Genomic DNA, 13,253 nt, shown 5'->3' with positions numbered 1-13,253 from the left:
CTTAATTCTGATAAATGCTGTCTATAAATATCTGGTCGTACTGTATAAAATTCATCAGTGAGCCTTGCCTGTGTTGGGTCTTGGTCATCAACAGCTGTGGGCAGGGATGCATACAGAAATTAGTCGGTGGCCTGTAGAGCCCTTCACGTGTGTGAGGCTGCAGTAAATCTGGTGGTAGATTTATGAACGTAGTTGGAAGAGGCGGACGGTGTAGGCCTGTGCATTTTAATGGAGCTGTTGATAAATGTTGGATTGTGATTGGAGATTGTGACGAATGTGAGATTTCAAAATGAAGTTGCTGTAGAGTGTATGGAGTAAGAGAATTTATACATGGTTTATCATTGAGATGGTGGTTGATCTGTCGTGTTAAAGCAACACCAAAGAGTACCTTAAAATAATGTTTCCAAAATCGTTTCAGTGGTTCATCAACTCGTATCAGGGTGAATGGTACTTCTGCATTCGCTTCGCGGCCCTCTGTCGGCTGTAACCGCACTTTGTAAGTTTGCCAGATCGTGTAGCTGGTCTGACATAAGAAGACATAAGAAACTACAAATTTGACTTGCTTCTGATGTCGCAATACATCATACTTTTATAAAGTCATGCAACATACTCTACCTTGTCTGTGGACATCGTTATGCGTTTGCAAGTCGGTGCTGGATAAACAAATAGCGTGTGTGTGACACAGGAAAAGTGCTTTGGGGTTGCTTTAAAACTACACACAGTCATCTAAGGTTGGTGAATGGATTTAGATTGTGAATGGATTGTTACATTTTTGGTTGGTGGTGTCTCGCAGGATTTTTAAGAAAAAAAATTCTGTGGCTCAAAAAAGGTTGGAAAACACTGGCGTAGCCTATTTCTAAAATGTCATTAAACCCAACAGTAGGCCTAAATGAACAAAATTCCATAGCCTAGGTAGGTTAGCAACACAAACTTGAGATGCATGTCAGCAAATCAATTTAACATTAGCCTACTATTATTTACTGCTGTTACTATTACTTAAACTAGTGGCCATGTCTGGCTGCATTTATCACGACAGCTGCTTGTACGTGTGAGGAGAAAAGACTCATAGGCTACGGAAGGCACTAGAAGCATGCCTTTCGCACACTAACATGAAATACGTATCTTACTGCAAAACAACAGTCATAAAATGATCGATACTAATAAAATTAGTTATTGCGATACTTTTGTAGTATTGGTGCACCGTGCAACATTATGTCATAGGCTAGTGAAATCTGTGTTTTGAATATATGTTGTTCTTGTGGGGATGCCATCCATCAGCCTGTGTGGATTTGTCCTGGTGTGTAACTCCTGATAAATTTGAGATGTACTCATCTGCACTTTTGATTTTTTTTCCAGCATGCGATTGACGTCACTGATAAGTTTGGCTTTTTGTGCTGACCGGATTGTTTGTTGTCTTGCTGCAGGTATATGATGCAGTGGCCTGGTGGAAGGATCTTGCAGAGACATGAGTTGGATGCCTTCCTGGCTCAGGCCGTCTCCAACCAGCTGTACGAACCGGACCAGCTCCAGGAACTCAAGGTAGGCAGGGTTCCTTGAATTTTCGAAAGGGAGGTATTAAATTTGCGTATGGGACCACCATCGAGTGAGCGAGTGCAAGAGAGCGAGTGAAATGTTTCCATCCGGTTTCGTGTATTTACAACACAATTGTATTGACTATACGGCTACGGGAGGAAGTGTAGTGGTTGCAGAGTGAAGATGTTTTTCACGGGTGTAGTTAAAGGTGTGAAAACGGTAATAATACAGTATGTACAAATATTCCTGACGTTTTTGTGGTGTAGCCGTGGCCTGACTGAGACATACACAGGTAGCCTATGTGAGTGGTAGAATGAGCATCTTTCCAGCGGTTGTTGCTGGCATAGCCTAGGGAAGAAAAAATCTGTCTAAGTTAGGCTATAATACCTGTAATATCTGTCAGCAGCTTGCTTGCCAGCGTTTCCCAGTAGGCCTACTTCTCAAAAGTTGTGAAATGTAACCGCATATTTTTTGAATGTCGGGACTGGCTACATAAAAAAAATGTGCGTCCATAATACATGCGTGCTTGAGATGAAACCAGCAGCTTTCAGCAGGATAATGCGAGGAGGATCTGTCTCTTAATTAATTTAAAACAAGTCAATGGTTTTACAATGTTTCAGTCAAGCTTTGGTTGGTTTAGATACAACTTGTATGCAAAATGTAAAGCAGTGGATTAAATATTGAATGAAAAAAATATTGAAGGGAATCCATTCCAGTGCACACGTCTTTGGCAAGTAGTCTAGGCTACTACAGACACAGGTGAAGAACGGTCAGCCTCAGCCAGTAAGCACAACCAAATATGTACAGCCAACTTCAAAAGCAAGCAGCCCAGACCCTAAAATTGGGCATTCATAGCTGTGAAGGTAATTCACACACAATTATTTTCTTTCGCCAAAATATATTTCGTAACTTCTGTAGACATCCTAAATGGGGTGAGGGTTAAAATTAGTAGAAAAAAAACTATTGCATAAAACAGTTTTAAGTTGTCGTATGTATCTTTGCCGTGGTATAGTCTTAATTTTTCCATTTAGATGTCTTGGAAAGGTCTTAAAAGTCTTTAAATTTGCACTTGGAAAATGTGCAGATACCCTGGGTAGGACCAGCATCGCCCACTGGAGCCTAATGACAAAGGAATTTGTGTTACTGTTTTGTCGTTTAAAGTGGGTGTTAAAAGTGTTAAAAAGGCTAAGGTAAGTATTTTAATCAGGGATAGCTAGGTTATTTGAATGTGTTGAACTTTGCCTTGTTTTGTTATGTTTTCAATTTATTCAATTACATAAATCCATAAATTTGTAACTTCTCACTAAGCATAGTACATATACCATACACAAAACTGGTCCTGTATTCACAAAGAATCTTTAGGATAAAAGTAGCTCCTAACTGGCGGATTTAAGACAAACTCTGGGGTCCTGGGCTCAAATTTTGCATGCTGGTACATAAATAGGAATAGTATGTAGCAAAATCGTCACGTTTGGTCAGACCCTGAAGGGATTTGTTTTCTGTTCATTGCTTTTTGTGAGAGTGTTTCTACTTATCTCAGTAAGAAAAATAAATGAAGAGCCTATGTTGAGTACAAATATGTCTTCTGAAGGCTTAAACAGAGCCCAGGCAAAAACTCCAATAAAATTTGTATCAACTTTGAGGGACAGCTATGACCATGCAGGATTATCCAGACCAAACCCCCTTCCCCCTGTAAAACTGGCTGTATCTTGGAAAGTACTGATCTTACATAAGAGTAATTTTACAGTGTGTCTCCTGGGTAACATAGGTACACCTGGTAATTGTTTCAGAATTTTTTGAGACCTAAGTGCGTGGGCCCTGGTTGAACTGACATGGAATGACCCTCTGATAAATAATGGATGTCTTTACGAGTAAAGGTTACTATTGGAGGAGAAAGTATCTCGAGGAAGGAAAGTGCACCACTCCCTCGGTGCACAACGGCGTGGGAGAAAAGAAACAGGGCTTCGGGTGCATTGTTACGTTTTCCCGCGGTTATAAAATTAATGACTGGCCTATGTAGAGTCAGACCATGTTGTAGCCTACTACACAGTAGTAGATGTTCTATATATGTAACAGCTCAGTTAACGCAATGATGCCTGCCAGCTGCTGCATCTTCTGGTGACACTGCTAGAGTAGCAACGAGACGAGAGGTATGACATGACACGGAAACGTTCACCTATATTAATTTCTGGCCAGCCTCGTTCAACAATCACATTGCACAAGGAGAGTAGGCCTACAACTTCATTCACAAGCAAGGAAAATGCACTGGAAATCAAGCACACGAGTTAGAAAAACGTAGCATTTGTTTATGTAGCCTCAATGTTGGTAGTGCAGGACATGACCGAGACGGTCAGCTGAGGAAAAAAAGATAGCCTGCTCTCTCCTAGTGAACATGCCTATGTAGCCTAAATATAGGTCTACTCATAATATAGCCATTGTTTTTAGGTTCCATTGTCTGTATGGTGAAGTTATAACCAGACTTCTAGCAATACAAAGCAGAAGAATCAGCTTGTAATGGATTGGAAGTGACTGCTTTACAATCCATAGCCACTTAATGCTTATTCTGGCTATGACAAGATGGCCTACAGAAGTGTGTCAAATAATATTAAAAGTATATTAAATAAAATATATTTGAATTGGTTGCCAATAAGATTAGCTTACAGAGGAGGAGAAAAGCAAACAGGCGTAAAGGATACTTTTGTATCTCTTTAAAGGGCCATCAAAAATATAAATAAGTAAAACAAAAGTAACTTGTTACTTGAGTCTTTTTTTAACAAGGTACTTTTTTACTTTTACTTGAGTAGATTTCTCAGATGGGAATATTTGCTTTTACTTAGTGATTTTTGAATGGAGTAATTGTACTTTTACTTGAGTAAAAACTTTACAGTATTCTTTATACATGGGATGGGAATATTTGCTTTTACTTAGTGATTTTTGAATGGAGTAATTGTACTTTTACTTGAGTAAAAACTTTACAGTATACTTTATAGATAGATAGATAGATAGATAGATACTTTATTGATCCCCAAGGGGAAATTCTACCCACCCCTGCAAAGATACTGCATCAATCCGTAATATATACCATTACTAGGCTATTTGCTTTGTAGCCTGTAATTTTTTATTATTTATTTATGCATCTCTCGTTTTTCGCCATACGTGTGTAGTGCATGCCTTTTCACCAGCAAAGACTTGTCACTCATCATCAGCCAATCACCGTGGTCACTGCAAGCAAGCTTGTGCTTGAGAAATTACGTTACGTTAAATAACGGAGGTCTTATCTAGGAGTTGTCATTTAGCATCGGCTAACTAGCGCCAGATTATGGAGTGCAGGGGACAAGCCGAGATGGGCTATGAGACATACGTTCACACTCGGTATCATGTTTCAACACACTTTAGGTCAATATCACACCGGAATTCTCCTTTAAAGTCGGAATGAGGAAGCAACATAAATGTTCCAAAGAAGATGTTTAGCTCAGAGCGTTTAAACAACAGCGAGTGCTGTTTCCAGTATCTGCGTGACAATAATGCGCAAATGAAATGGATCAAGTGAGTTCATTTATTGTTCATAAAAACATCTATAATAGCTCAAATGAAGGAAAATATCCTTTTATGAACTGTAGGCTATCTTCCAACCATTCCATAGGCCTAGATTATCACTGTCCTAATGACAGAATGCACTGAATAGTTTCCCATTGATTGCAGTGATGCAGAAGTTTTTAACATGGATTCTGGAGTTATAAGCTGTGAAGAGTCTAGGAGCTCGCAATCACACTGCTCATTTGAACAGCAATGATACTGAACTTTTTTTTTGTACTTTTTATTGACCATCTTTTACCTTGAGGACCTGTACTGATTTTGTATGTGTGTGTCAGGTGGAGAAGGTGGACAACCGGGGGGTGCAGCTGGCCTCACTGTTCATGAGCGGCGTGGACACGGCTCTGTTTGTCAACGACGTGTGCGGGCAGCCGTTGCCATGGGAACACTGCTGCCCCTGGGGCTTCTTCGACGGGAAGCTGTTCCAGAGCAAGCTTGCGCGCTCCACACGGGACAGGGCCGCCCTGCTGGACATGTGCGAGGGGCAGGTACGTATGTGCACCACCAGACAGTAGAGGAGAAAAGGCTAATTTATTCAGTGAACACTAAATATGGATCTAGACGGAAACCTTTTGTCTGTACTCGTCTCAGACTCTGGGTTGTATTTGCCTGTATAATTACATTTTTTCTGAAAGCTTAGAAGTATGGACAAAAACAGAGCAAAGTTTAAAATTGCTACATCTATTTTTGTATGAAACAGGGAGCACAAATTAAGCTAAACCCAGGGGCATGCTTAGAAGTGAGTGAGGAGATGCTTGTGTAGACATGTTTTGTCATTTTGGTTTGGCTAATTTTGTTTGTAACTCTGCTGTTGGATATGATCAGACCTCTTTGGAGTTCTGAGACTAAGATGGAAGAATCAATTGCTACTAGTGCTAAAGAAAATGGGTTGACTCCTGTTCAGTATATAAGTATTGACAAACCTATTTTGTGGTTACTTTGTCTTTTCACAAATATATATTTGTGTCTCCATTTCCTCTCTGTGCCCCCCCCCCCCCCCCCCTCTTTCTCTGTCCACCTTTCTCTTTTTCTTCACAGGAGGAGTTGGTTTCTCGGGTCGAGAAGATGCGTCAGGCCATCTTGGAGGGCATCAATCTGTCCCGACCGCCTCCCCCTCCCCCACCCATGCCCCCTCCTGCCTTCCTGCCTCCTGCTATGGTGCCCCCTTTCTACCCCATGCACCCCATGTACCCGCCTCGCCCGCTGGGAGCCATGCCCCCTCCACACCACCCGCATCACCCCCACCAGCACAGGCCTCGAGCTTTCCCAGGTCAGCAATTCTTCACCTTAAGGGTCTTAAGCTGGCGTTGCAGCTACCATTCACCACAGCCACTTTTGATTCAGAAACTATAGCGTCATCCCTCTCGTTTGGCCTGACCTTTTTGGGGTCTGCTGGAGATGTTAGTGAATTATGGTGTTCCAGACTAGTATCTCTCTGAAAGGAGCTCTAGGTGGGTATGGCCAGGCTACTTAAGCCGGGCAGACACTCTATGATTTTTTTTTTCCTGCCAGAAATCCAATCCCAATCAGCCAGGAGCTGGAACATAGGTGGATATGTCTTCTGATTTGGCATAGTGAGCCTACTCAAATAACAAATCAGACAGGAATTTGCCGATTCTAGTTTGTCAGGTTTGACTGAATCCGGGCTGAAATTGGGCCTGAATCTGCCCAGTAATTTTTACTTTGGCTTGAAAGCTCTATTGTTGGTCAGTCAGCAACTCCTGCTCCTTCACTTATTGACAGGCACTCAACAGATCGCTGCTTTTTACTAAACTTTTATCACAAACATAATCGATAACACTGAGTCAAATATTTAAATGTATAGATCCATTTTAAGTGATGTAGCCCCTAAGAGGACAACAGGAGATGAACTATTTTGTCATTGAATTGCTTATCTTTTTGCTCTACTTCAAATTCATTGCAGTTTTGTTTGCAGTTTTTTTTTTTAAAAGAAAAAAAAGATTCTGTCCTTCACTCTTCTGTCACTGCATTGGTATACCTGATTGAGGTCCTTGTAGCTTCACCATCCAGTCTTTGGGTTAACTTTTTGAACTGGGTCATCATATTCTTAACCGTCTCTCTCTCTTTCTCCCTCTCTCTCTCTCTCTCTCTCTCTCTCTCTCTCTCTCTCTCTCTCTCTCTCTCTCTCTCTCTATCTCTCTCTATCTCTCTCTCTCTCATGCACGCATGCATGCAACCCACATTTCTATTATCACTCTGTAGCTCCATAAGCACACTAAACCTTCCTGCATTACACTCTGTTCCCAATAGGTATCCAGTCCATACCTCCCCAGGGAGGCAAGTTGGAAATAGCCGGCATGGTTGTGGGCCAGTGGGCTGGGAACAAACCAGTGCGTGGAAGAGGGGGGTTCAACATGCAGGTGGTCTCAGTTGGAGGAGGAAAAGGGTACATTGAGTGTTGCATATCAAAGTTAACATTTGCAATTCCTATCTTATGCCCTAATTATTTCCCTTGTCGCTCCAGATTTATTTCGTTTGGGAAGTGAAGTGAAGTGAAGTGAAATGAAAATGATTGTGTGTCTTTGCTGCATCCCCTGCCCTTATTTTTGTCCTTGTGTCCCATCACAGAAGGGGTAAAGAGGTCACCCCAAAAGGAAGGGGAGGGAAGAAGGCACCCACCACCAACAGAACACAGGTATGCATGCATCGCACTGGCTGGTTTCCATGAACATGTGCCATGTAAGTCTGGAAAAGTAGCGAAATTATGAATTATGTAAACCATGGAACTGGTATCCATACCGGACTGACCTGGAAATTTGTGTGGAAGTGTCAGAAATCTGGAAGTTTTGGTCATGGTTTCATGTCCATATATGTAATGTAAAAATTGACGGTCACAGTTGGCAGGAGGTGAAAATGCCAGCATTTATTTATTTAAAGATGAACTGAACTGGAATTTGAAGTAAAGGTAATATAACAGATGTATTTTATTTCTTCTCTGGTACAATGATTAAAATGGCTGAATTTATTAAAAGGGATAAAATTGTACGTTGAAAGTGTTGTTGTTGTTACATGGGCGCCGCCATGTTTGATTTCAACAATCGGCTACGTCACTGGCATGGTAAGCTACTCTGCACTAGCACTAGCAGCCATAGCAGATAATGAGTCTGAGGCTAGCTGACATGGCTGAGGAAACTAACATTAGGCCTAGCTGAGTTACATATTGGCCATAAGCTGTTTATCGTAGGCTAGCCTACATCACAAAATCTCATAAAAAATCAAAACCAAACTAGTGAAACAAAGGCGAACACTTTAACAGGGGAAATTAATTGGGCATGAATCATACTGAATGCAATTTTGTCAATGAGCAGAAACACACACGACATTCAAACTATTGATAAGATGTGCATTATGGAAACTGGTCTGTAACGTTGGACGAATAAATGCCATTGACCCGACATATCCTGACTTAAAAAACCCTTTTCTTGCTTACTTTATCGCAAACTCGGTGGGGCAGCTTGTAGTCTTTTTCAATTCGTAGAAGGGCGAGCCCACTGTCTATGTGCCATGGAGCCTAAGTTTCAACTTCGGCTTCGTTCACCCAATGCAGTCACTGGTCGCAATTACAAAGTCCGGGAAGGTTCGTTCAATCTTTTAAAGTTTTAAGTGCAGTAGCCTATCTGTCCCCTTTGGAATAATATCTCGAAGTAGCCTCAGATGAGGTCCAGTGTTAGGCTACCATACGATCCAACCTAGGAAAGGGCTAGCAGCTAAACACCTTGGAAACACTCTTATGTCAAACTCCACAAGCTAGCACTCCGACCATAGAGAGTATAAACCATGACTCCGACGATATCACAGATCGATAATAATGCGTTTACTAGCTGGTGACTAAACCACAGCGGGTCTGTAAACAGAATCCAATGTCCATTTCTACTCACCCTGAAGCCAGTTGTTCACCGTCTCAGGGCAGATTGTTGATGCGAGGGAGTTTAACTCGCAGTGCTGCTATCCAAGAGACTCGTGCAATATCAACATCCACAAGGTAAAAATCTGCAAACTCTCCACTAACGTTAGCCTAAAATTAACGGCAAACTCGTGTATCCTCCGTGTGTCTGGGGTCAACTTGGGGTGACGAAGTTTTTAACAGTTTTAAGGGAGGGAGGGAGAGCCTGTGTGAGTTGCTGTTACGAGTGCCAGTAGTCCAGACTGCGTTAGCCTACATTGCCGTGACAATGCGTGTTATATAGCTTATTTGTATGCACCGCATGCCAATGACGTCATTGAAACGGGCAGCGTTCTAATACTAACAAACGCAATTTTGGTGTTGCTTAAAAAAGGCTCCGTATTGATTTTTTTAATTACATTTTTAGTGCCATTTATTTTTAATTGTCATAATCAACACATTATCAATGTTGATTATTTCAGTTCAGTTCATCTTTAAGGGGGGGGGGGGGGGGGGGGGGGCTGGAATGACAGATGTGTTTTTTTTTTAATCAAATCTGTGGTGGGGTCTGGTGGACCCCCCAAACAGAATTTCAATATATTTCTCGCCATGCAAATATATAATTAAAAATCATTTTAGTTAAGTCAGTTAGGGTATTCTAAACTTTTGACGGACATTTAAGATAAGGGGGTTAAAAAAAAAAAAAAAACATTACAAAATTATTATTATTTCTTAACATTAAAAAGGACCCCTTAAATGATGACTTCTGGTGAGTTTTGAGGAAAGAGAAGAGAAGGGTGGAGAAGAAGCAACTTCACACAGAAGCTTGGGCTTCAGGGCCCCCTGAGCCCTTGGGTCCAGTAGGCCCATTCAGTAGTCCATCCCTGAACACAGACCTGTGGTATCAAAAATGTATATTTTAAAAGAAATTACAAACTTGAGTATCTCTTATCTGTTAACGTCTATATTACCCTGAATGCAATGACTCTTTGACTAAACACTTACACCTGAGGATTATTTCAAACTAAGGCTTAGACTCATTGGTTTGGACCTATAGCCTAACAAGAATAACAAGGGTGTCTGGGGTTTCTCCCCCAGGATTTTGTTATTATGCTGGCGGCTAATCACGCAATTTTAACATAGTTTGAAAGGGACCGGATTCAGGAATAGGCTACTAAGACCTATAAGACTTTCTGCCAACATGTAGAAACACTATCGCAGCTTTTATTTGGTGAATGGAGGTGCAATTTCCTTTCTTTGGTTATTGTCCGTGATTCACATTAACTGTAGGCTATCACCGCCAGTACATAGTAAACGTTTTTTCCCCAAGTTGTGTGCCGTCGCCACATTTGAGTCCTACGTTTTGCCTGCATGGATGCGCGATTGAGTGTGCATCTAAATGCAAGATGCAACAACCATTTCTAAGAGGCCTACAAACAGGTTAATTTCTGACATTACTACTAGCATATGAATGCATTATTTATGTTGTAAGTCGTGTGAAAGAAATGAATGAAGACAGGCACACGCAAGGCACACCTCTGTTTTCAATTTTGGGAACTGAAATATTGACATTTTTGCAATTACAGTTGTTGGAAATTGCCAGTTTAAAAACACTATGGTTTGGTGCTAGTAATGTGTAGTAACATTTGGACTGACCACACATGAATATTTAGTGAAATGGCTCGAGTTCAGTGGTCTTAATGCAGATTGGTTGTGTCTCTCCAGACCCTGTCGTCATCGCCGCCCCCCAGCAGTCCCCCGAAGTTGACGGAGGAGGCCAAGCCGGGGGCTGCGCTGCCCCCCGTACCTGTGGAGGGTGCTGTGATGGCGCCCCAGCAGCTGAATGGCAGCTCCCCAGGAACCGCCGTTGTGCAGCCCCTGGACCTGCCACCTCTGGCCCAGCCAATCCAGTGTGCCTTAGCCAGCAGAGACAACCAATCAGGAGATGGGGTTGAGGTTGAGGCCCCTTGTTGCCTTGATGACTGCCCATCTGAGGGTGCACTACAGAAGGAGGAGTAAAAGAAAGAAAAAGAGAATCTCCCGATAATGTAACAGAAGCGATTGAAAGAGGAGGAGAGAGTGATGCGTGTTAGACTGCCTTTCCTTGCAAAAATCCTAAATCCAAGGGGCCGCAGTAGCCAGTTTTAATTTCCCTGTCGCGAATCGGTTTAATTTACGATGCTACATTTGCTGGAGGCCACACATCTGGGTGGAACATGCAGTGGTCTACTTGTCACCTGTTTATCCGGCAATTTGATTTCCTTGTTAAGCAGTGCTGTTCCCCACAAGACCTTCACATGCATTGTGCTCTGAAATGTACAGCCTTGGGAGAAGTCCTCTGCTGCAACAACCCCCCCCCCACCCCCCACCGCATCAGTGTGTGCTTGCATTGTGACCAGCTGCGGTGTTATTGTTTTTTTGTTTTTTTTAAATGCCTGTTATGTTCCCTTAACATTGTAAACAAGTCACTGTCAGTTTTGAGCGTTTGGTTGCCAGAAAAGGCTACAGCTGCCCCTGTTTTCCCAAAGCACCATATTTTGTTTTGTTTTTATTTTGGGTGTCTTTTGAAAAAGAAAAAACTCGCCCACTAAGGAAATTGCCACGTGACATCTAAAGTGCATTGCAAAAACGTTCTAGCTTAGAGCGGTACAGGACTTGCGATTTATATCGGTTTATATATCAGCTTTTGTGCTGCATGAGCAAGAATCGCACACAGTTGGTGGCCTCTCTGTTTCCCGCAGCCAACACATGAAAATGTGGACTAGTGTAAGTGACCTCACCCCTCTTACAGAGACGTGAGCTAGTGACTCTGAGTTGGTCAAGCATAGTGTGTCATTCCTTTGTGTCACCCTGTGTGTGAGTGTGTGTGTGTGTATTTACTACTGTACATTCCAACTCAGAGGCCAGCCAGCCCCGTTTCGTAGGATATCTGATGTGCTATTGATCACCAAGGTCGTCTTTGACAGAGAGACTAGGTTAGGAATTGGGGTTTGGGGTGGGAAAAGCACTACAAGCCTAGTCCTTTTGTATATCCCCTCTAAACAGCTGCCTGGGGACAGCCCTCCTCTCTGTGACATGTTTTTATTTTGTTTTGTTTTTGTTTTTCTTCTTGAAACCCTTTGCCTAGCATTGCACTGCCACAGCCCCAGAGCACTCTGGTTGGTACCAACTCTGTGCGCTGCTCTAAACAGAGAAACAACAAAATCCAAAAGAAACAGAGAAAGCACCTTACGGCACCCCCAACCCAAACAAATATATAAGAATTATGCAAGCCCCCACCCGACCCTTGAAATCCAATTGTATTTTTCCATTGCTGTCCCCCAAAAGAAAAGATTTATTGATTGTATGTAAACATAATGGCACTTATTATTTATTTATTGTATGAATTAGGACTGTACAAATGCTTTAAAAATTATTCAGAAGAGCCCCCAGCCTTTTGTTAGTGAGAGTGTCAGTGGACATATACTGGCCGGCCCCCTTTGTGCTTTCTGACAGTCAAACTGTCCAGAAATGAATCCCCCTTTCCGCCACCCCAACCCACTCCTTCGTGTCTGCATGACGTGTGTGCATGTAGTCTGACCCATTTGAATGTGAGAACAGAGTGCAAGCCAAGGAGCCAAGCTTTTGTTTAAAAAAAAATAAAAAAATGTCAGCGGTCCTCTCCCCTGTGTAATGCGCCAACCTGGCTTAACCAACTAAACAAAAAAAATAAAATAAAAAATGGAGGCATCTTTGAGTTAGAGGAGAACATCAGTGGAGGCAGATGCTCAAACTTTAAAAAAAAAAAGTATATATCCAGTCAATGTCATTGTAGTTATGTATGTGTATAGTACACATAGATTTATATATATATATACACCCAGTGTGAGGGATCGCAGTGCTCTCGTACAATGTTAGTGGAGTTGTTTTATCAATGGTTGGGAATACAAAGTGCCCCTGTTGATCTGCTAAGAGGCCCCATCCTGAGCGTCACTTCTGTTTTGCCAATGAGACACCATCTGCAATCCGTCGACTTCTTTCTTTCCTCTGGCCATCAGCGCTTGATTTGTGCCTAACCAGCATTCCCAACCATTGCTGAAATTGTTTATGTTTTTCTTTTTTTCTTTATAATTATTATTACTATTATTTCAGAATGAAGATATGACTCAAAATGACGGTGATGTTTTTACCTTCATCACCATTAAAAACGAGACGTCCCCGCCCCCGACCCCTTGTGCTTGTG

The 13,253-nt window shown here is 42.1% G+C and overlaps 1 protein-coding gene across 1 annotated transcript in view; it reads left to right on the top strand.

Moving 5' to 3' along the window:
* The window catches only part of fam120c (family with sequence similarity 120C), a 36,051-nt gene extending 23,306 nt beyond the window's left edge, over window positions 1-12,745 (top strand). Inside the window, exons 11-16 of the mRNA XM_042097300.1 lie at window positions 1,425-1,539; window positions 5,406-5,615; window positions 6,166-6,397; window positions 7,399-7,534; window positions 7,717-7,783; window positions 10,757-12,745. Of these exons, the coding sequence (XP_041953234.1) occupies window positions 1,425-1,539; window positions 5,406-5,615; window positions 6,166-6,397; window positions 7,399-7,534; window positions 7,717-7,783; window positions 10,757-11,050 (1,054 nt within the window). The 3' untranslated portion in view covers window positions 11,051-12,745. The remainder of the gene's footprint in view (window positions 1-1,424; window positions 1,540-5,405; window positions 5,616-6,165; window positions 6,398-7,398; window positions 7,535-7,716; window positions 7,784-10,756) is intronic.
* Window positions 12,746-13,253: the final 508 nt, after the last annotated feature.

Source organism: Alosa sapidissima, chromosome 7 (genome assembly GCF_018492685.1).
Source record: "Alosa sapidissima isolate fAloSap1 chromosome 7, fAloSap1.pri, whole genome shotgun sequence".
Taxonomy (NCBI): domain Eukaryota; kingdom Metazoa; phylum Chordata; class Actinopteri; order Clupeiformes; family Clupeidae; genus Alosa; species Alosa sapidissima.
Note: the sequence above shows the minus strand (reverse complement) of the source record. Positions and strands in the feature narration are given on the sequence as shown.